Source organism: Perognathus longimembris, chromosome 9 (assembly GCF_023159225.1).
Source record: "Perognathus longimembris pacificus isolate PPM17 chromosome 9, ASM2315922v1, whole genome shotgun sequence".
NCBI lineage: Eukaryota > Metazoa > Chordata > Mammalia > Rodentia > Heteromyidae > Perognathus > Perognathus longimembris.
This window is the reverse complement of record NC_063169.1, coordinates 63,808,553-63,832,907: the sequence shown is the minus strand read 5'-3', so window position 1 is coordinate 63,832,907 and position 24,355 is coordinate 63,808,553. Positions and strand designations below refer to the sequence as shown.

Below are 24,355 nucleotides of genomic sequence, written 5' to 3'. Positions count from 1 at the left end.
ATTATTTTGACATTGACGTGTGTTTTCAAATATTGACCTTGTGTTAGGGATTCTTTCTTTAAAATAAAGAAATGTACGGGAGCTGGTGGCTCACACCTGTAATCCTAAGCTACTCAACAGGCTGAGATCTGAGGGTTGTGGTTCAAAGCCAGCCTGGGCAGGAAAGGCGATGAGACTTCTATCTCCTATTAATTACCAGAAAACCAGAAGTAGAGCTGTGGCTCTTAAGTAATAGAATGCCTAACACTGAGCAAAAGAGCTGAGGGACAGCAACCAGGCCCTGAGTTCAAGCCCTACAACAGACAAAAACAAACACTTGCTCAACTTTTCTGCACAGATAATGTAATTGATATACATATACATGTGTGCATTGCAATGATATGATCTGTACGTGTGCTTTGTAACCCAATTACATCAGGTTAATGATTAGAACAACAAGTGGGCAGTGTGAAACCCTTTGTACTTAGATAGTAAATACTTTTTCATTGTTCTCTTCATGTTCTGCTTAGTTTTGTTTTTTATGATGCACAGGATCAAACCCAGGACCTAACTTAGTCTAGGCCAGCACTCTACCACTGAGCATAGTTTCAGGCTACAAGTTATTAGTGTTTGTCCTTTTTTTTTTTTTTTTTTGGTTCTCTTGTGGGCCTTGAACTTAGGACCTAGGCGCTGTCCTTGAGCCTCTTTGTGCTCAGGCCCTTGAGCCACAGCACCACTTCTGGTTTTTGAGTGGTTACTGGGAGATAACAGTCTCACGGGGACTTATCTGCCCGGGCTAGCTTCGAACCATAATCCTCAGATCTCAGCCTCCTGAGTAGCTAGGATGACAAGTGTGAGCCACCAGCACCCAGCTTTTTGCCTTTTTCTAACTGCCCATTTTAAGTAAATACAAAGCACAATCCCTTCAAGACTATCTGTGTAAAACCTAATTGGACTCTGCATACGACTGCACATAATCGCTGCTGCTCATTCTTGTGCACATGGACCCATGCTCACGTGGTGTTCCTCAGGCCCAAACTCCTTCCAAGCGGTAGAAAACGGTAATTACCATGTTTCTAGAGGAGCCGGATGAATACATTAAGAATATGTTTTCTGACCTCTGTGATTGCTATTTATTATGCAGGATTATCAAGAGGAAATTGCTGCTGCCCAAGAGAACAAAATACAGCTCCAGCAAATGGGAGAACGGCTAGCAAAAGCCAGCCACGAAAGCAAAGCCTCCGAGATTGAATACAAGCTTGGAAAGGTCAACGACCGGTGGCAGCATCTCCTGGATCTCATCGCTGCCAGGTAAGAGGCACTGACTCACTAGAAGACATGGGCGCAGCATTTTAAAGCCTTTTCAGTCCCCCTTCATGGAAGCTACGAGGTAATCCAGCTAATCACTGTCCCTTCCTGGATTAATCCCACCATTTGGGGGAAGCATGCATGCTGTTCTCACAAATGGCAGCTTCATGAACTTGAAAGTTCTTCCTCTATAAAGAGAATGTAAAGAGAGTCATAGCCAAACAATAGCATTTCCTAGAGAAATAATTCTTTATTCTAGGGGGGTTTCATCTGCCTATGGGGAAGGAAGAGAAAAGATGACCAATACTTGTGGAGAATGTTTTCAGTCTATAAGAGTAACACAAACCCCTGACCTGAAAAAAAAATGATCATATTCTTATTGTGTTTTTGGTTAGCAGGGTGTAGGGACAAAGCTGATTACTGCCATTATAAAAATAAGTATCCTCATTAGTAAAATGTTACACTCAGCTTAACTAGAACCAAAAGTACGAGCCTCCTACATGTGAGGTGGATTACATTCCATTTCTATGGCACAAGGATCTAACAAAGCAAAGAGATAGAAGTCATTAAAAAACAACAACCGCACACGAGAGCCTTTACCAGCACAGTAGAACTTCTCGTGAGGTTCATTGATTGGTTGATGGTTGCACTGGGTTATTTACTACTTATTTTAAGAGGAAATGACTCATAGATATTTAGGTTCAACACACTTACCTTCCGAAAAAAAAAAATGTGGCTTTCATGAGGACAGACAGCTTCGTCCATTTTATTCCAACACTAAGGGCTCTGTCTGGAGCTAGGGATGTTGTTTAGCGGGACAGGCCTTGAGTTCCCGTTCCTAGCACTGTAAAAACAGAAGAAAAAAATAATAGCAGTAATGATCATAATAACCATACCTAATTTCCTACCACAGCACAGACACAGCGAAATCTCTGAAGGACGTTCAGAAGTTTACTGAACGTGTCTGGATGACAGGGACACACAAGTCAGCCCACCCATCGGGGTTGGTGGGGTGGGGGGAGGGGCTTAATCGATTGTTTATTCAATGAATAGATGACTTGTTGAATATTTGAGTCGACCTTTTCCTTTGTGGGAGTGAGGAGAGTTGACAATTGATAAATGCTTCCGATTTATAGCACGTGGCGCTGCCTTCACGATCTCCTTTTCAACCTGGTTCCTTTCCCTAGCTCTGCTGTATCGGGTGGGCATGGCATAGTCCCTTATGTGTAGGGCACCATTCTGCAGGCTGAGTTTGCAGGCTGAGTGGTACATTGAGCATACTTTTTTCTTTCTATAGGGAAATCACAAAGAGGGTGTAGCTCAAGAAACTAAGATGGGGCTGGGAATATGGCCTAGTGGCAAGAGCGCTTGCCTCCTACACATGAAGCTCTCAGTTCGATTTCCCAGCACCACATATATGGAAAACGGCCAGAAGGGGCGCTGTGGCTCAGGTGGCAGAGTGCTAGCCTTGAGCAAAAAGAAGCCAGGGACAGTGCTCAGGCCCTGAGTCCAAGACCCAGGACTGGCCAAAAAAAAAAAAAAGAAAGAAAGAAAGAAAGAAAGAAAGAAACTAAGATGATAGCCATATCAAACAAAAAACTGGAAGTCCATGTTTATCCATTTTTGGAATGTTGGATAACAGTACTGTACTGCCAACATTTATTGAACACTTTTGCCCAGGATCATGCAACAGGCCATGAAAGTGGCCAGTATCTCTACACCTATTGTATAGATGTACAAGCTGAGAGTTAGACTTGTTCATCGTCCCACTCTTGTTGAGTGGCAGAGTCTCACCGTGTGACTCGAAAGCCATGACAAAGAGCACACTAATCTCACACCTGTCAAAGCTGGAGGGAGCTTCCTTTTCCTGCACGGAGAGAATGCAGCTGAATGGGTGTTAGGTTGTGTCAGTGACTTCAACAATCCCATTTCCCAGTTCTTATTTGTGTGTGTGAGTGAGTGAGTGTGTGTGTGTGTGTGTGTGTGTGTGTGTGTGTGTGTGTGACTTTAACTCGTGGCTGCAAGGCTCTCCTCATGGCTGGCACTTTACCAGTTCCAGCTTTTTTGCTAAAAATGAGAGTCTCTCAGATTTGTCTATCTGAGCTGGCTGCAAACATTCGTTTTCAGACCTAAGCCTCCTAAGTAGGTAGTCTTGTAAGCATGAGCCACGGGAGCCTGGCCTGCTGGATGGGTCTGAGGCAGGGTCTCGCTTCCTGCGTGGGAGCAGGAAGTGGTCAGCCTATGTAAGGCTCCCGTGTGGGTGGACAGCAGGTGTGTTGTGGCACTGTGTCTAGCTCGTCCTGGACCGGGGGAGCCATGTGACGGGGCCTTTCAGACGCTGGGGATGGAAGCGCAGGGGCCTCTCGTCTTGAGGGGTTCATGACAGGAAGGTACACGCACCAAAACCCAGGGAAGCAGTGAGTTCTGCCCGTTTTCCACACAGAGGTGGAAACACCTGGCAGGAGTTCTTCAACAGTTTCCATGTATGAAGGTTTAGCTATGATTAGCCTCACTGCCCAACCACTACACTGATGACAAAAACAGAAGTCAAGTCCTCTTTTGTGCTATAAATACCGGGAGACACCCCCCAGCCACACACACACACCGACCTCGATGGGTGGGCTGACTTGCGTGTCCCTGTCATCCAGACACTCTCCGTAAACTTCTGGACCCTTGGCCCTCATCTTTGCTTTCTGTTTCCTCATTTACTGGTTTACTGGCACAGAGTAGGTGGGCATTCCCATGCCTGTCTAAACCACAACATACCAGCTAAAATAGTTCTCTACTTCACTCTGTTCTCAACTTTGCCCCTTTCCAACTTGTATTCATGCGGATTCATTCAACAGAACATGTGCGGCCTTTTCATTTGGGAATCGCTGAGACTACTCGTATATTCAATAAAGGAAATTTGGAAACTTGGGATATTCACAAGAGAAAAAAGTTACCTACAAGCTTGCTAGACAAATGAAAAGATTTCTTTTTCTCTAGTTCTTTCACATAACATGTTAGTTTGTCACCTTAGGTCCTTTCTTGAGGGGCTTTTCTGTCTAAAATTTTTTTTTATATTTTTATTATCTTTACGTAGTTGTTCTAAGCAGTTGCCATTCAACAAAGCAGTTTATGAATACTGTGCCTCTGGATCAACGTTACCCCTTCCAACATCCTCATTCACCCCTCCCAATATTCCTTCCCTCACCTTTCTTAATTGTTTAGGCTATGGGCTGATTTTTTTGTCATTTAGGTTTAGGTATATAATACATCTGGGTCTACATCCTTCCTTCTACATTTTCACTCCCTCCTCTTTTTTTTTTCCCCCCAGTCCTGGCGCTTAACCTCATGGTCTGAGCTCTGTCCCCGAGCCTTTCTGTGCCCAACGCCAGCGCTCTACCACATGAGCCACAGCGCCACTTCTGACTTTTTCTGTTTATCTGGTACTGAGGAATCGAACCCAGGGTTTCATGCGTGCTAGGCAAGCACTCTACCACTAAGCCACCTTCCCAGACTCCCCTTTTGATCCACTCTTTCCCTTATTTTTCTTAACCTTGTTGTCTATCCAACTGTGTTCTCCTAGAGACATATAAAGAGAAGACTACTATTTCTTTTATTGTCATTCTCCAGCGGTCTATCAGGAAGGTTAGGCCAAATACTTTCCCACAGAATATCTTTTCCTCCTATCTTCTCTACCCCCGCCCTCCCTCCCAAGTCCTACTTACCCTGCTGGACAAGAAGAAAAAGGGAAGTTGCTTCATTTCCTACTACGATCTGCCGTGTGTAGGGGGGTTTTGTGAGTGCTTTTTTTTTTTTTTAATTTCAAAAAGCCTTCCTCATGTGACAAGCCATCCCCAAGTGAAGTCTCCTGTCCTCACAGAAGGGCAGCGTGGGAGCAGCCAGCATTACGCTTTCTTTAGTGCTATGCCCTCTTCCTCCTCCGGGCAGATTACCCGGAGCTCCCCCCTCCCCTCCCCCTTACCCTCGTGGCCTACATTCCAGGAGATCAGGGCCTGGCACATGTTAATGAATGTAAGTTTTATTTAGAAACATGACCACTTGTCCGTGCTCAGTGTCATGTTATCAGGCAGAGACTAGCACCATTTGTCTAGAGTGAACATTTTTTTAGGTCTGTCTGCCCCGGGCCAGGGGACGCTTTTCATCCCCACGCGGAGGGTAGCCCTGTTCTGTTTGCCCAGCGGAGTCTCACGTTTGGGACAGGAGGCTTCATGGTGGTGGTGGAGGACTTCCGCGCCGCCAGGATGGCCGAGGACGTCGGCGTGGACGCGGAGCTCCCCGACTGTGACTGCGATGTCACCAGGCAGGCCTTCCCTCCAGTCCCTTGTACTGGGCACAGTTGTCGGGTGGCGTGGGGCTTCCCGGGTAGATGCCGGAGGCTCTAACGCAGCACGGTTGGTGCCGATGTGGAGGGCAGGTGACTGGTGTTAGGCGATGCTGGGCCGTGCACGCCCGGGAGGTGGTGGCATGTGTTCTGGGTCCTCGGCCGGGCATGTGCAGGTGGATGGAAGGTGGCTGGGCTGGGTGATGACGCGGTGGTCCAGTTGTCTCTGGATTGTGTGCGTCATGCAAGTAGAATGGCAACCATAGAGGCAGAGACAGACACGGGGAAGAGAGTCAGAAAAAAGACCCAGTGGGTCTGTCATCTGCTATTTAAAGGACAGGATTCTGAGGAAACTCCAGTTCAGCCTCAGCAACTACGTAGCTGTAAAGCTGAAAACTGTCTCTTTGATAATCACGTTTTTAATAATAAAAAAAATCACATTTCAGAGGGCTGGAGGATTTTGTGTATGAGAAGAAGCAGCTTTGGTTTGTGTTTGTCCAATTGACTAATTGAGGCCTTTAATTTATTAATATAATTAATAATTAAACACATCAATAGTAAGATGTTACTATTGCTATTAATACAGGATATATGGAAATGTATAAATTTATGTGTGCATTGTAATTATTCCACCATGCAAATATTCAGCTTGTAATGTTTTTCATTTTAACTAATTTTTTTTAAAAAAGGTTTTTTGCTCTATCATTCTCCATTTCTCCTCTAGATGGATAGGATTTACTAATGGTGCTTTGGGTTCTATTTGAGCTTTGTTTTGGGTTATGGCTATACTAAATTATTTGAAGGAAAGGAGTACATGTGTATGTGTGTGCGCCAGGTATAAATACTTGTGTGCATGTGTGTGCCTAGTCTGGCTGGCTTATCGGGCTGGACATTGGGATCTGCAGTGTAATCTCCCTTGAGGAAAGTCAGGTGTCTGAGATATATGCTAGGCCAGGATAGGAGCATCACAAGCCACACCGACTTGTGGATTTACTAGACTTTTTGTGTCCTCACTTGCACACACGTAGGCCATAGAGACAGGCATCTAATTTGAATTATAATCCTGTATGCTACCAAAAGCCCAAACTCCTGACGGTCCTAAATAAATAGAAATATTATGATACTGTCACCAGGGATTTCCTTTAAAGGAAGACAGGGAAATCCATGAGACATTTCTTCTAGGAAAGAAAAATCCCGATCATGAAAATGTCAAATTTAATAGGCTACAGTAAGTGTATGTAGGCTTTCCTGCCCACTTCTCCCCATTCTCTCTCTCTGTCTCTCTCTTTCTCTCTCTCTGTTGCTATTTGTACTAAAATATACTTTCCTTACAATGATAACTAAGAACCACTTAGCTGTTCACCCCCATGGACTTTACTAAATTGACACCTTACTTTGAAAGAGGAAGTTGTCCCTAATGAACTGTATGAACATTCGTTTCCGTGTCACGATGCCCCTGACACATTACACACTAACCATGCTGACTTGGAACTCATTCAGTATATAAGATTGTGCGTCCTGTCATTTATTTTTACCTGTATAGGTAGTCCAGTAGAATTGTGTTTACTCACATCCCTTTGTGCTGTGGACGTCTTGCTGATGTTTATCAGCTTTGAGTCAGGAAAATGAATGAATTTTATTACTTGATGAATAGACCATTTGCAACCCTTAGACCTACAGAGAGGAAGAATGTATTTAATATCCCGATGAATACTTTTAAACTAAAATGTTCACTATAAGTATTTTACATCAACTAGTTGTTCATGGTTGGCAGGCTTTGGAGCAATGTCCAGCTTTGCACTAAACCCTGAGCTTTTAATATGTAGCAGGAAAAGAGAATGTGGAATTTCTTAGTTGAGCTCCCTAAAGAACTTACTATAGGGGAGACCACCACAGTAACCCCAGGGAATTTGAATAAGGGGAGACAGAAAACAAACACTGCAGCTTCTCCTTAACCCTACCAATGCCTGAGGTTGCAGTCGAGCCCCATTCCAAACCATGGTCAGCACTCTGAATGCACCAAGTGGGAGCACGGGAAGGGCTTGTGGGGAGGCCCTGCTTCCAAGAGCCAAGTCAGGACAGATGTCTCAGTGCTGTGTGCCATCCTCTAGCTCTGCTCTTGAAGGACCATTCATCATGGCCAAGGAAGGTCCTGCCCAATTCCACGTCCGTGCCTTAGTCCTGTGCATAATGTCCCAATGGATGCAGAAGGATGTACCCAGAATCCATTCTGGAACTGTCATTCAATGACCAACCCCCCCCCTCCAAAATTGTGCCTTTATGAATGAGAGAAATGTGAGTGGATTGTATGCGAAAGGTCTTGGAAATATAGTGCAAGGTCACCACTATCAAAGGTCAAAGAAGGCTGGGTGGGCTTTGAGCTTCGATTGCTAATTGGGGAATTCTTATCTTGAGTGAGATTATGAGTCATGGCAAACATAGCAACCGTTTCATCACCAATCAACAGACTGCATTGTGCAATATGAATATAATTTTTAGTCCGTGTTATTTTTTTTTTTTTACAAAATAAGTCTCAACACACTTGAGAGTGCCTTTACAAATTACAAACGTGATTAACATGTAGGTGTTGCTATTATAACTAATCAAACAGAGATAGGACAGTTAGTGTTAGTAGCTGATCACGATGAAGCAAGCATTTGCTTCAGAAGCATTTGTGTGACATTGATTTGAGAACAATCAAGAAGAGGAGAAGCGATTATGTCATCTCAGGAATTGCCTTTTCATTTGAGAGAGAAGCACTAATTGATCAGAAACAGACAGAGAAGTGATTAGATCCATTTTAAGGAACTAGAAATAAATTAAGGCGTGCAGAAATGCTTCAGCGATGTTACATGTTCTTCAGAGTAGTGGCTGTGGATCAGAGAAGCTTGTCGGGAATCTGCGGGGTGGGGAGGCAGAGCTGGGAGTTTGCACATGAGGGTTGAAAGCACCCTCGACCAGTTCTACATCCCGCTTCGAGAAGGATTCACTTAACACTGCAGTGGAGTGCAGATGGGAAATCCTGATGATTGTGCGTGTGCGCTGTCGGCAGCTGAGAACATCCTATTGAAGCATCCCCTTAAAATCCCTCCCATCCCCACAGTCTTAAAAACCACGTTGCTCTTGACATTCTTTTTCAACCTCTTCAAGTGGGCCAGGATGACATTCTTTGCTTATCTGCTGTTTACCTATATTAAGAACAATGAAAATAAGCTGGCCTATTTCCTCAACCAAAAGAGGACTCATGAACTGAAGGTAGAACTGTTGTGAAGTTGTTAGTCATCTATCACGACGACCTTTCGGCTTAGAGCAGTCTGTGTACATTCGATTGTATCAGCTCCACCGGAACAGATCATCCATACCTGATAGTAACGGTTACCTGATACTAACAAGGTAACAAGCATCCCTATATCCATCTCAAACTACTTCTCACGTTCTGCCCACATTGGGAAGGGTCCTCGGGACTGATGTACATACTCTCCCTTGTGTGACATCTCCATTCATTTATCATAGCTCCTCCTTTTCTCTGCCTCTGTCTAAAATTCTTATAAGGCTATTCCAAGTAATGAACTACATCAACTTGAACAAAGGAACACATACTTTTGCGTTGCACAAAGATCATTCTGGAAGTTCTACATTGTACTTGCTCATGTTCATGGCCTGTGTTTCTAAAACAAGTAACTCATTTCTTGACCATAAGCATCTTACAGAGCCTGTGTTATGTCTCGGGTGTCCACAGCCTACAGGAACCCTCGCAGGCTCGAGGGCCCTTCTTCCTGTCAGGCGCCAGGGCCTCCCTACTCCCTAGGCCTCACCATGCTGTTGCTCTGCCGTAGGGGTGAGCATTCCTTCTCAGGTTTTAGCGAGTGTCAGAATCACTTGGAGAGCCTGAGCAGCGCGCAGAGTTCAGTTCAGACGCAGTAGGACTGGATTGGGGCTGGGGATTCTTCCTCAGCATGAGGCCAACCAGGAGTCTGTGGCTCAGGTGCCTTTTGATCACACGGATACTGTTCCTCCTGAGCCTCCTGTTCCAGGTCTATGCAGTGCTTCCATGGTCTTCCTGCTCCTTTTCTGTTACTGTTCTCTGTCTGTGACTCCTCCTTGAATCAGCCTCTTTTATGTGTGTGTACCAGTATCTGAACTCAAGGCCTTGGCACAGTCCCTGAGCTTTTGTGCTCAAGGCTGGCACTCTACCGCTTGAGCCACAGCTCCTCTTCTGCCTTTTTTTCCCCACGTAATTAAAGATAAGGGTCTCACAGGCTTTCCAATCCAGGCTGGCTTTGAACTGCAGTCCTTGGATTGCAGCCTTCTGAGTAGCTACTGTGATAGGCTTGAGCCACTGGCACCAGGCTTGAATCAGCCTTTCCAATTCCTTTTCACAGTCCAAGACCCTCTCGGGGGTTCCCTCCAGGCTGAGCATCCCGAACAACTGGTTTTAGCTTATTCTTCTCTTCTGTGCCTTAGAAGTGCATTGTAATTCTTCTACCAAGTCCCTCAGGCACATAAAAACCCAAACTTGCGGTCTTGATCCCAAGAACTTGGGAGATTCCCAAAAGTCATTCCGATGGAAAACCCCTCTTGTGAGCGCCTTCTGTCTCCTGTCACACCAACTGAGGACCACAGCACCTGGATCCCCACTTTGTAGACGAGGAAACTGAGGCACAGGGAGGTTCTGCCCCCTTGCCAAAGACCCCGTGTTTGCTTCTGCCAGTGGAAGCAACTGGAAAAGGCCTCTCCCTGCCCCCCGTGCCATCCATGCTGGATGCTCATCTCCTCTGCCCACAGGGTGAAGAAGCTGAAGGAGACGCTGGTGGCCGTGCAGCAGCTGGATAAGAACATGAGCAGCCTGAGGGCATGGCTGGCTCACATGGAGGCCGAGCTGGCCAGGCCCATCGTCTACGATTCCTGTAATTCCGAAGAAATACAGAAGAAGCTTAACGAACAGCAGGTACCTCTGAAACCAGTTGGAAGGCGGTGAGATGCTGTGGTCCTGGCCACGATCATGGATGGGTGTGAGGGAAGGTAGTGGCGTGGGATGGAGGGTCAAGAGGATGCAAGGCAGGGCTGGTGAGAATGGAGTGGATTTATGTAGGGAAGTGTTGAGAGGCAAAGTTTTTTGCCCAGATCCCTAGCCTGGACGAAGAGTTAGTAGGTTAAGATAAATAATGCGAGTGTAGTGGTACGTGTTAATTATCACAGCTATTCAAGAGGTAGAGATCGGAAGGATCATGAGTTGAGCTCCGCCTAGGCAAAAAGGCAGTGAAACCTCATTAGGGCTCAAAGATCAGCTAGACATCGTGGAACACACCCAGGATTCCAGTTATGCAGTAGGCAGAAGTAGGAAGATCACGGTCCAAGGCAAATATCACTAGATCCTATCTGAACAATAACTAAAGTGAAAGGGTAGGGTTTGGAGACATGGTTGGAGTGGTGGATCACCTAGAAGGGAGGGAGGGAGGGAGGGAGGGAGGGAGGGAACATTTCAGCTAGAAATACTGAAGTAAATACCAGAAGAAAGAGCTTGAGACCAGATACTGGTCTCAATCTGAGGATTGCAGCTCAAAGTTACCGGGGCAGAAAAGTCGTGAGACTCTTATCTCTCATAAACTACTCAGGAAAAGCCGGAAGTGGTGAAATGGCGCTTGGGCTCAGGTGGAAGAGCACTAGTCTTGACCACAAAGAGGCTCAGGGACAGTGCCCAGGCCCTGAGTTCAAGCCCCAGGACTGAGGAGGGAGAAGCAGGAGTGGGAGGGTGTAAGAGCTTGCAGGGTGGAGTTTCTGGAAGGGAAGATTCAAGGTAGAAAGGGACCCGATTTATTAGAAACCTTCTAGTGATTTCTTCCCTTTTTCATATGTGCATATAGCTTTCCAATTAAATTTAAATTACATGGCAAATATATAGCAGCGACTCACACTAGATTCAAATTCTGTCAGGATCACTTTCCTGCATGGGGAGGGTCCCATCATTAGCATCTGCCCCCTCAGTTGCTTTATCTATAGCCCACCCCTGAGAGGTATGATGGCAGAAATTTCTGAGCAAAGCCCTGAGTCCCTGGGGCCCAGCGCCGTGTAAGTGCGGCCACTTTCAGAAAAGAATTGCATGGTGTTCACTACAGTCTCCTCCGTGGAAACTAACTGCAGATGATTCTCTAGAAGTTGTACCCATTAGGAGCCACATTGTGAAAACCAGATAAAATTTATCGGCCTCAAAATGGGAAAACTTGGATGAATATTTAAATGGGCAGGTTCAGCTGACTCATATTCTTCTGTTTCCCTATATGGAACTAAAAAATAAAACTTTGTTAGAATTATAGGAAGGCAGAAGTGTGTTTTGTGTAGACTTAAGCAGGCTTTAGAAAATGTTTTGTCAAAGTTCTCTGTGTTATGGATGACAGAAAACAAACTCAAAGACATTATATGATGATTCGAGACCATATTATGAATTTAGATTTAAAACCAAGACTACAATCTTGTTATCTACCTTAGGGTCACTACAGACTGATTTAAAAGAAAAAACATTCAAGTCTTAAGATTGGAATTTACTATAATGATGTCAGCAATACCCCTTTATTACTTGGAGAAAGTTATACCAAAATAAATTTTTTGCCCGTCCTGGGGCTTGATCTCTGGGCCTAGGTGCTGTCCTTGAATTTCTTTTGCTCAAGGCTAGTGCTCTACTACTTGAGCCACGGAGCCACTTTCAGCTTTTTTCTGAGTAGTTTATTGGAAATAAGAGTCTCCCAGACTTTCCGGCCCAGGCTGGCTTTGAACCACAGTCCCCAGATCTCAGCCTCCTGAGTAGCTAGGATTATAGGCCTGAGCCACCGGTGCCTGGCTTCTCCACATCTTTATTAGCATGTATTAGTTGTACCGGGGGCTTCACTTTAATCTGTCTGTATCCACACGCAATGTATTGCCTTGATCGGACCCAGCCCTCCATCAGTTTCTGTAATCTGTCTCTACCTAACATGCCAGGCTTTAATGTGTGGCTCCGTTCTGGTACCGACACTCCTTCCCAATGATGTCCTTACAGGAAGACCTTGGGTGTACGTGGGATCTCACTTTCAGGAGCCAATCTTTTTAATCTTTGTTTCTGTGAAAATGCTCAGGTTAGTTTTTGTAATATAGATTTGGTACACTTTTCTACACAACAGAATGCACTAAATCTACTTTACTAAGATAGATACATTTACTATATATGCGCTTACATATTTTAAGAAAATGTATCTTCTACTGTCTATAAACACTCTAAAACTTAAAGGTATGGCTAATATACTCGACCACAAGTCAGTCTTCTCACAGAGTCTGCAAAATGTTATTAAGGATATAAATAAAAGGAATAACACTGGGAATACAAATGCCAGGCTTCTGAGTAAGTGGTGGAATTGCTAATACAAGAGGAAAGCTTGGGAGGCTTTGAGAACTGTGCCCACAAAAATTGCACAACAGTCATAAGTAAGGCAGAAAAATGATCCTTGTGCATCTCACTTTTAGCAATGGCACGTTGACTTACTTTGAGTAAAGTGAGTCAAAAGCTTGTGCTAGTCCACTTTCAGGCATTGCTTGAACAATCCCCAAGCTGCCCCGCTAGTTAGGGGAAAAGGTTTATTTCACTTTCCTTCTTTGCACAAGACCCACCTGCCTCTCTCGTAGCGCCACAGGCTGTAGAGTAAAGCTTTCCCACGTGGGCCTCTGTCTGGAGTATAGACAAGATCAACGGAGAAAACGAGTAACTTGTGTTTATAGTCTATGCAGTTAACACGAAGATGGTCACATAGGGAAGTTGGGGGAAATTGAATTCTTTCCTTTCCTTCACAAACTCTCTATTTCTGCGCTCCATTTCAAATTGTCCCCTGAGGAAACTGCTGCTACGAGTGTCCTCACCGTAGAAGACATAGGTCCTACCTGCCTTAAGCCATGGTGGAACTTAGAACAGCCCGCCGAGCTCTGAAGCTGAAATCTCAGCCCTGGAGCCCCAGCTGTTAGGAGGGGGCAAATAGAATCCACCAATCAATCAGAGGGTGAATGAATTGATTGATCTGAGTGAAAGTGATGGACCTGTAGCATCTAGAGAGCCAGAGATGGGATGACGCTTCAGTGGGGCGCACTGTGTCCCCCCCGCAGGAGCTGCAGAGGGACATAGAGAAGCACAGCACGGGCGTGGCCTCGGTCCTCAACCTGTGCGAGGTCCTGCTGCACGACTGCGACGCTTGCGCCACCGACGCCGAGTGCGACTCCATCCAGCAGGCCACACGCAACCTGGACCGGCGCTGGAGAAACATCTGTGCCATGTCCATGGAAAGGAGGCTCAAGTGAGCGGGCCTGCGCGGTTGGGGGGGGGAGGGAAGAGACCCGTCACAGGTGCGCTGTGTATTTCCCAGTTGCTGACCACAGCTACCAACAGCCCTGTCTTCTCCCATTACCACCATGTCGGTTCGGGAGCGAAAACAAGAGGATAAAGGGATGATGCGCCAATACAAAGCCACGTTACATCTGATCCGCTAAAAAATTTTTTTTTTTTTTGGCCAGTCCTGGGCCTTGGACTCAGGGCCTAAGCACTGTCCCTGGCTTCTTCCCGCTCAAGGCTAGCACTCTGCCACTTGAGCCACAGCGCCGCTTCTGGCCATTTTCTGCATATGTGGTGCTGGGGAATCGAACCTAGGGCCTCGTGTATCCGAGGCAGGCACTCTTGCCACTAGGCTATATCCCCAGCCCTGATCCGCTAAAAATTAATGACAGATTGAACTTTATAGACTTTGTGGTTCTCAAAACAGTACCCTTCCTTTATTGAAAATCAAACAAGAACTACACATTCCTGGCTCATGCCTGTAATCCCGAAGGCTCAAGAGGCTAAGATCACAGTTCAAAGCCACCCTAGGCAGGAAAGTCTGAGATTCTTACCTCCAAGGAGCCACCAAAAAAGCTGTGGACGTGGGCTGGGGATATGGCCTAGTGGCAAGAGTGCTTGCCTCGTATACATGAGGCCCTGGGTTCGATTCCCCGGCACCACATATACAGAAAATGGCCAGAAGTGGCACTGTGGCTCAAGTGGCAGAGTGCTAGCCTTGAGCAAGAAGAAACCAGGGACAGTGCTCAGGCCCTGAGTCCAAGCCCCAGGACTGGCCAAAAAAAAAAAAAAAAAAAAAAAGCTGTGGAGGTGGAGCTGTGGCTCAAATGAGTGGTAGAGTGCAGCCTTGAGCAACAACAGCAACAAAATCCAAATAAGAGCATTCATAAAGTCCTGGGTTCAAAAGCTAGTACTGGTATTGAAAAAAACAACAACAACACAGTTATCCTTTAAGCCCTCCATAATTTAAAGTGGGAAAGGAAATTGTGGTGTGTCATTAGAAAATTATCTTAATGCCTACAAATGAAATCATTGTGCTCTCTGGTAGCTCTAGAAAGCCCAGTATCTCTAGAAAGCCCACTATTTGTCATGGATGGCCTTGATGAAGGACTTACATGAATTTTCCAGCCCCAAGTTTATTTCTGCAGAACATGGGCCTGAGGGTACACTAGCATGCTGTAGTTCCTTGGAAACAACTGGGAAAATTCATGCACTGCACTTATAATATTCAATTTGACTTAATTCCAAATCCAGAGCTGCAGGACATGTGTGTGTGTGGGGGGGGAACAGCTGTTTTATTTTAGCTCTCACAGTTGTTTCTCTCTCTCTCTCTCTCTCTCTCTCTCTCTCTCTCTCTCTCTCTCTCTCTCTCTCTCTCTCTCTCTCTCTGCCTCATCAATTTGGCTCAAGGCACAGTTATTGTTTGGCACGGCAGCTGCTTATTTGGGCACTCTTAATCCCAGGGCAGGCACCGGACAGCACTCCAGAGTACAAACAGTCTTAAATAATGCCAATCTGTTCTTTCATTTGCTGTCTCAGAATCGAAGAGACGTGGCGATTGTGGCAGAAGTTCCTGGATGACTATTCTCGTTTTGAAGACTGGCTGAAGATTTCAGAAAGGACGGCTGCTTTCCCCAGCTCTTCTGGGGTGCTCTATACCATTGCCAAGGAAGAACTAAAGAAATTTGAGGTGATTTATATCTCCACATATTGGATGCTTCTTTTGCTCTGAGAGTAACCAACTGCCGTCAGTGCTCCAAGACATGGACTGACTGTCCGCCCACACGTTATTTATTGAAATTGCTGGCTGATGACTTGTTGGCCACCCTTAATATTGCCTTTTAAGCAGGCCGAGGGGGCTGTGAATGAAGTCTTCACTGTAAGGTTACCAAGAATTAGAAAATAAAGTAGTAATACAGAGAAATTCCAACTGAGGCCTGGCGCTAGGTGCTCGTAATCATAGTCTTTGGGGGGTAGGGAGAGAAAATTGAGAACCATCTTGAGCTACGTAGCGATCACTGGTTGAGAGAGAGAAAGGGAAAAAGAGAGAGAGGTGGGGGTAGATGGGGTAGAAGAGAAAAGAGGAAGAGAAGGAAGAGGAGGAAAAGGAGTAAGAGGAAGAAGACGAGGAGGGAGAGAGAAAGGGGGAGAGAGGAACATTTACTGAGGGAGGGAGGAGGAAATAAATTTGGTTTGGAGTCATAAATGGACAGATAGACAGATAGATAGATAAATAGATAGATAGATATAGTAACATGTTCAGACTTTGGAATAAATGTTATTCTGAGTTGAATAGTGTAAATTATACCACAGAAGTCCAGAAAAAACAATTCCCGTAGAAATAATTTTCCTCGGAAAAGTTCGAGGAAAAAGCCCTAGTAAAGAGCAGTGGACTTGAGGTCAACCCTAAGTTGAAAGACCCGCGCTGGGGAAGTGACCCTGCTCTGTGTCTTAGTACACTCAGCTTCAGAAAGGTCAGTCCTTTATAATTGGCTTACACAACAAAGCAGATTATATTAAATCCTCCTTGACGATATTTTAGACTCAGATTTTATAACAAAAGTTACCTATATGTTCACTCATCTTCTACGATGATGGTATTTTATCAAGTATCATTCATCTTGCAGTCAAATGCTCTCTGAGGTAGAAATAATTTGCAGAAACAAATCCTTTGCTAAGGACAAGTCCTGAGTCTCTTAAATGCCACCAACATTTTGGAGGGCCTTGGTTATACCGGGGTGCTATGTGCCATCACTATAGTAGGATAGAATATTCTTACAGAAGAAACAAAAGAGAAACGTGCCTTACTGTATCCTTGCTTGTGTTGGGGGAGGGATTAATTTTTATAGAACTGAAGATTGAATTGACTGTAATCAGAAGCTCTTAAAGCAACTTTTAGAAGGAATGCCATTTATAAGGCTGATGTGTGATAGCATATAAACAGTGTGATGACCCAGCAGATATGAAATTGGGGGGTGTAGATAAGTGGAGTCCAATTATTTGTGAAAGTTTTGGTATAGCACTAAAGTCAGTCATAAATCATACACATGGGTCCAGGGGGAAATAAAGCTGGGAAAACAAACATTTAATTTTTTTTTAAATAGAAAGCTACTTGTATTTTACTGAAGTGCTTTTCTGTTTGTCTTTCTTCCTCCCTTCCTTTCTTCTTTCTTTCTGTCCTTCCTTTCCTCCCTCCCTCCCTCCCTCTTTCCCTTCCTTTCAAATTTCAGTAATGCGGGCTGGGAATATGGCCTTGTGGTAAAGTGCTTGCCTCGTATACATGAAGTCCTGGGTTTGATTCCTCAGCACCACATATATAGAAAATGCCGGAAGTGGCTCTATGGCTCAAGTGGCAGAGTGCTAGCCTTGAGCAAAAAGAAGCCAGGGACAGTGCTCAGGCCCTGAGTCCAAGGCCCAGGACTGGCAACAAAAACAAAACAAACAAACCAATTTCAGTAATGCCATATAATAAAAATAAATGAATAAAACAAACTCAAATTATATGTGTATACATACATGTGTGTATGTATACATGTATATATTTATATTTGTTTGTAAATACCAGGTTGCATTACTGGTCTCCATTTCCCCCTCTCTCTTTGATGTTGAGTCCTCCATGCTGATTCAGCAGGAATTCTCGCGGCTGAGCCACGCCTGCAGGCTTGCGTTTTGCTCCTTATTTTTGTGATGAGATCTTGCTTCCTGGACAGGCACACCTCTGGGCAGCATCTGCTTTTGTTAGACTTCCCTAGGGTAACAGGCATGTACCACTAAGTCCAGCTCTTCACTGAGATGGAGCGAAGGACCCTTTTCTTCGCAGACTGGCCTGGCATCTCAGTCCCAACAGTCTCAGTCTCCCAAGTGACTGGAGTTGTAGCTGTGAGCCATGGGAACCTGGCTCTTTCGTGTTCTTGATGAACCCAACCTCCCCTCTCTTTCCTTCAGCCAAATAGGTGACTTTGCGCTTGCAAGGTGAATTACCCAGCCATACTGTCATTAGGAGATTCCCTTCCCTTTTGTCTACGGCCTTGCCCTTTCTTGTCTTCGTATGGAAATGGAAACCGCAGCGGGGAGCTCTTCTCCACCCCCTCACTGACTGACTTTTTGCCACCATAGGCTTTCCAGCGACAGGTCCATGAGAGCCTGACCCAGCTGGAGCTGATCAACAAGCAATACCGCCGCCTGGCCAGAGAGAACCGCACAGATTCTGCCGGGAGCCTCAAGCAAACGGTCCACGAAGGCAACCAGAGATGGGACAACCTGCAAAAGCGCGTCACGTCCATCTTGCGCAGACTCAAGGTTTAAATTACCCCTCCTCTATGACTGACGGGTCCAGAGAGTGGGGGTCAGGCTCCCTGAACTCAGTCTTGAGAAATGAAATCAGTGATGGTGGAAGTTGGGGTGGCAGAAGGGGGCGAATGGGGGCAGTGATGTTCAAAGGGAATGGGGAGAGGAACTTGTTAAGAGAATGACTTCCCCAAAGGACATCGGAGTGGGCCGTTCCAGCTGGGCTCAGGTGGACTCTAAGTTTCTTCTTCTTCTTCCTCTTGCGCCAGCACTTCATTAGCCAGCGCGAGGAGTTTGAGACTGCACGGGATAGCATTCTCGTCTGGCTAACGGAAATGGATCTGCAGCTCACTAACATCGAACATTTTTCTGAGTGTGATGTTCAAGCTAAAATAAAGCAGCTCAAGGTAATAGGATGGTCCATGTTCAAATGACTGGGGTGAAGGAATCCCGCAAAGAAAGGATCTGTGGGCCCATTTGTGGGTGGGGAACAAAATGAAGAACTATTTGAAGAACAGTTCTTCTTGAAGGCTAAAAAGTGTCAGAAGACATTACAGTTTTAATTCTTTAAGAGGCCTACCTAGAGGTAACCACTGTTCACACAAATACTTCTAAATATTTACTTGATTGCCAGATGTTAGGGATTGACTTTTGTTTTCGTGTTTCTGCTAGTTTTGTTTGTGGGACTTACAAATAGTTCACTTGACCTCCATGATTTCTTCTGTTAGGATTTCATCCTACACATTCTTCCTTCTTACACGCCAACTCAGTTTTAAGTACATTTTGTCACGTGCACTCTACAACCTGAACACTGTGATTTGCTAGAAATTTGAATAGAAAAGCTATGCACTGGATACAAGGATTTCCTAAAAGGAAGAGTATTGAGCAAGGCAGCTCATGAAACTTTCCCTAGTATCCATAGATAGATTTGGGGAGGTAGGATCACTGGGGGTTAAACCTCAGACATACTGCCTGCAAGGCACATACTGTACTACTGAGGTATTCTCCTCAGAGATGATACTTTTAATATCATTGTATCCTTATCCTTTTGGGTTGTTGTAATAAAATAAGAAAGTTACCCTTAATTGCAGATTATTAAGATGGAAGAAATCCTTAAGATTCTAACGATTCTGCCCAGTGCCTCCCCTTCCTCCCTCTACCCAACACCACTCCCCAGATCATCCTCCAAGCAAATTAGCTTGCAGTTCTTGCAAAAGGAAGGACATTTCTACCACGGAGTCGTCGAACTCTTTTTTTTTTTTTTTTTTTTTTGGTTCTGACAGAATCTAGGAGCTCCTTGCCCCACCCTCCCTTCTCCCACTGGTAGTCTTTCTCAATATTAGAAAATGTTGACTCTCTTAATGTTTGTTCCTAGTCTTCTCATTTCAGCATTTATTCTGTTATTGAATTAGAATTTATCAGCCGAATCCTATTCCCAGAGTTTAACCCCTGTAAGCCACATAGAATGAGTCCAGAATTCTTTGCTTTCAAATCATCCTAACTTGATACTTTCATGCATTACGTCCAGAAGAATTTGCGGCATTGTCATGTGGATAGCTTTCTTTAGTTCACGTTTGATGTAGGATTTGTATTGTGTGGTATTAGTCAAAGTGTTCGCATCACACCGTTGTTTTTAACCAAGAATCACCAGTGCTGTTAACTTGGTGGTGAGGCTGACTGTTTTCCCTCTTATTCTCTGCCCACATTATCTATTGGTAACTTTTATTAGCCAAAGCTCTTTTCTAATGTTTTCTCTTCTGGTTCCAGAATTTACAATCTCCTTTAGAAAGAAAGAAATAACCTCTTGGCTTGTCACTGCATATGGTAAATTAAATATCCCCTAGGTGGATTTCCTAATGTCATGAGAAATACATAGCTTGCAACCTATCACTGGGCACAGTTGAAAAGGTCATGTGGCTTGGGTGTCCCCTAGGCCTTCCAGCAGGAAATTTCATTAAACCACCACAAGATTGAGCAGATAATGGCCCAAGGAGAGCAGCTGATGGAAAAGAGCGAGCCCCTGGACGCGGCCGTCATTGAGGAGGAGCTGGACGAGCTCCGGCGCTACTGCCAGGAGGTGTTTGGGCGCGTGGAAAGATACCACAAGAAGCTCATCCGCCTGCCGGTATGAAGCAGAGCATGCTCTCAATATCACTAAATCTAGAGACTAGATAGATGTGGAGCCAGAGTTAGCTCTGACTCTGCTGTCTAGGTCGGGTATGGTGGGCCTCCAAATATTTCTTGCCTCAGTTTCTCCAATTGTAGAACATGGGAAACCACAGTAACTACTGATAGAATTGGTTAGCTGAACATAGATGTGTATATATATGTGTGTGTATATATATATACATACATATATTTATATATATATATGTATTGCACTTTGAGGACTGCTTGGCACATACCTTCCTAGAAGAGAAACAAGGTTCTAGAAGAAATGAGGAAATGAAGTGAGAGTGTGAACAACTGCTCAGTTGACAGTTTTTCATTGGTAGATTTTTTTTTCTAGTCACCACCACAAGCACATTGCATCTTTAGTCATGTTATTACAGGATTTGAATCTTTTATGATAAAATATATTTCATATCTGGAATATAAGGCACAAAAGACAGCCTAAGGTTTTTATTGTTGTTTAATTTTGTTTTGTTTGGGTTTTGTGCTGGTACTGGGGCTTGAACTCAGAGCCTTCAGCTCTCACTAGGCATTTTGGCTCAAAACCAGTCATTTCACATTTGAGCCATACCTCCCCTTCCAGCTTTGTGTTAGTTAATTGGAGATAAGCGTATCAGGGACTCTTCTGCCAGGGGTGGCCATAGGCACAATCCTCAGATGTCAGCCTCCAGAGTAGCTAGGATTATAGGCATGAGCCTTCAGCACCTGGCTTAAGCTTAACTTTATGAATACTTTTTGCCTTGTTTCTGATAGGTGCCATTGTGAACCTGTGTTTCAGGCACAATACTAGGCCATCTCTGTTTACATGATAGAGTCTTCTCACATGATTCAATGAAGAAGGTTTATTATTAGTCCCCCTTCCCAGTAACAGAAATGGAACAGTGTGTAGACAAATGTTGTAAGATTTCTTTGAAGTGATCATATGTTTCTTATGTATTTGCTGATGGGACAGTCAACATTATCACCGCCTAGTCGGCAGATAGGCCAATCAGCTTGAGCCCTGAGATCCTTGGGAGACAGAGCCTGGGGAAGGTTGGGGGTCTCAGCGCCCTGTAGTGACATAGCTGGCTTGACTTCCTGTCTAGCTGCCTGACGATGAGCTTGATCTCTCGGATCGGGAGATGGAGCTGGATGACTCCGCCGCTCTCTCGGACTTGCGTTGGCAAGACCCATCTGCAGAGGGTGTGCCCTCTCCCCAGCCCTCCTCCAACCCCTCCCTCTCACTCCCCCAACCTCTCCGGAGTGAGCGATCTGGACGGGATACCCCAGCCAGTGTGGATTCCATCCCCCTGGAGTGGGACCATGACTATGACCTCAGTCGTGACCTTGAGTCTGCAGTCTCCAGGACTCTGCCTTCTGAAGATGAAGAGGGCCAGGAAGACAAGGATTTCTACCTCAGGGGAGCTGTCGGCTTATCAGGTAGGAACAAGCCTGTTCTGTCGGGGGAATGAACCAGAGACACATCAGCTAACAAGTCATCCTCCATTAAATGGCCCACACTAGAAGAGCCATGTGCCGTAGCACAGAGTGCAAACGGTGGGGTGACAACTTGGCACTGAGAACAGAGGCTTCATGGAAGAAACTTTGGAGCTGAGACCAGAGGAATGAATAAGCAGTTGGTCAAGCAAAAGGAATGGGGAATCCAGCCAAGCTTTGATGATTAACCTTGGTGCTTTTGATCATCTAAAGTTTACCCAGAATGACAAAGCTGTAGGTTGGGTAACACAGAGTGGGCACGTTGAAGGCTGGACAGGTAGGCAAGGGCCTGATCACGAATTGGCCTTGTCACCATGGAGAGGAGTTTGGCTGTCATTGTGAAGGCAGTAAGAAGCAAATGCACGGTTTTTGTATCTGTGTGGACACCATGGGGAGAGAGCATGTTGAGAACAAGAGAGTTCTGCTGAAAACGTTTTAGAATCCAGGAGAGAGGTTAAGACAGCAGCCTGAACTAAGGAAGCAGCAGTGGCTCTCGAGAGGATTTCGGGTGGGGAGAAGCCTTGAGGCCTGGCTGAGAGGGAAGGGACTTCGTGGCGCGGGCATCTTGGTGGCGAAAGGTGCAGTGGGTTCTAGGTCCTGAAGACCACAGGGGGAGAGGATGCCGTGTGGAGGAGGCGGGGGGGGGGGGGTGGGCGGTGGATCTGGAGAGATGCTGACCTTGCTTCTTGTCTGCATCCTGATTTTGAGATGCTTGTAGAATTTCTGGACAGGAGTAAAAGTATGGATCTAAAGTCCCAGACCTAGAAATGCAGTTTCTTTATCCACATGTAAGTGGTAATTGCCCTGGGTAGGCAATGATACAGGGCAAAGAATCTAGAAAGAGATTAAGGAGGACAAAAGAAAGAATCCAGCAACATGTATAGTAAAGAAAAGGAGTATTGTACAGAAAAGGTGTCACAATAGAAAAATGGTTTGACTTGGAAATTTCTCTAGAGGATTGCCTGTGTTTTTGATGGTTTCCAACTGGACTCCGAAGCACATGACATTGTTCTAAAAACCATGTGTTGCAGCTCTAACTGATGTCACCAGAGCCCATTATGAGGCCTGGGATATCAACAGTGGCATGGTATATGTAGCCACAGGTGACTATTTTGCATTCAAATCTGCTGTGCCAATTGACATGGCAAGGAATGGGAAATGCACTTCCAGATATGCACTCATTCCAAAGACCACACAAAGCAAGAAATGAATATATTAATAATATTTATATCGAATGCATGTCATACTTTGGATATCTTGGGTTGGTAAGGTTTAGCATTAAAAATCAATTTCACCTGCATATCACTGTTCTAATGTGTTCAGCCTTTAAAGTTACATAGGCTGTTCACATAGAGACACAGAGGATGGCACAGTGTTAGCATGGGGTGGGTTGAAATCCATGCCTCTGGATGCCAGTTTTCCCATCTGTAAAATGGGCATGATTCAGCCAAGCATCCCTTGGGTTCCTAAGAGGATAACTGTGCTTCAAAGCGCACTTGAATCAGCAAGCTGCCTCAGTCAATGTCAGGGGAGTGTGGAGATATTACCCAGTGTGCCCAGGGACTGTCTACAATGACTAACTTCCTCGTTTCTCCTAGGACAATTATTTTCCTATCACAAGAGAATCAATGTTTCTACTTAGTTGCCAACTTAAGACTGTGATCTCGTTGCAGATATAGTGATCCCCGAATGCCCTGAGGCCTATGTAAAACTCACAGAAAATGCCATCAGAAATACCTCTGGTAGGCATAAAATTCTAGCCACTCTCCCCTTTCTTTCCTGTAACAAGCCTCCTCTCTCAGCACTGCTGTTGGATCTCTCATGGCTTTGGGGCTCAAGCACACTAAGGCCCAGTCTCCCTCTCTTCCTGCTGTATTAGGGGGGAAAAAAAATAGCTGGCCAAGCACTCCGAATACTTTATCCACAATGAAATAAAGTCACGTCTCAGCTTGTCCAGCGGGACTCAGTCTTGACGAGAGCCGAGCACTGATGTCCACTCGACAGCAGAAAATAGGAGAAAGCAAAGCAAGGTCCTTAGCAGATGTACTCCAGTGTTGTGCTTGGTTCTAGGCGGCACAGCCTCTTCTCAAAGATCACATCTGACATGAGGAGAGGGCAGAGTATAGCTCTGAAAGTGTGACATTTTAACTTTAGAAACCTTCGCTCACAAATAAAGCCCAGTATTTTCCACAGTATCTTGGAGCATTTGATTTCTCTTTAGGCATAGGTCCATTCCCCACACCGGAAGTATTAAAGAAAGAAAAATGGAGCCTATTTTGCTCAATGCTACACTAGACAAACTGAAATTCAGGGTCAGTGGCACGGAGAAATATGGTAGGATATCAGATGGTGAGATGAATAGCCCGTACTTCAGGCAGAAAGTGAGGTGGTATTACTGAGAGGGTGATTTCTGAGCAAATCCCACTGATAGGCCTGTCTTAAAGGGATTCAAAGGG

The 24,355-nt window shown here is 45.1% G+C and overlaps 1 protein-coding gene across 1 annotated transcript in view; it reads left to right on the top strand.

The window, feature by feature from the left end:
* Syne1 (spectrin repeat containing nuclear envelope protein 1) overlaps nt 1-24,355 on the top strand; it is a 367,506-nt gene that overhangs the window by 321,373 nt on the left and 21,778 nt on the right. Inside the window, 9 exon segments of the mRNA XM_048354307.1 lie at nt 1,124-1,290; nt 10,403-10,565; nt 13,742-13,929; nt 15,504-15,654; nt 18,081-18,263; nt 18,521-18,658; nt 20,185-20,376; nt 21,509-21,842; nt 23,573-23,641. Of these exon segments, the coding sequence (XP_048210264.1) occupies nt 1,124-1,290; nt 10,403-10,565; nt 13,742-13,929; nt 15,504-15,654; nt 18,081-18,263; nt 18,521-18,658; nt 20,185-20,376; nt 21,509-21,842; nt 23,573-23,641 (1,585 nt within the window).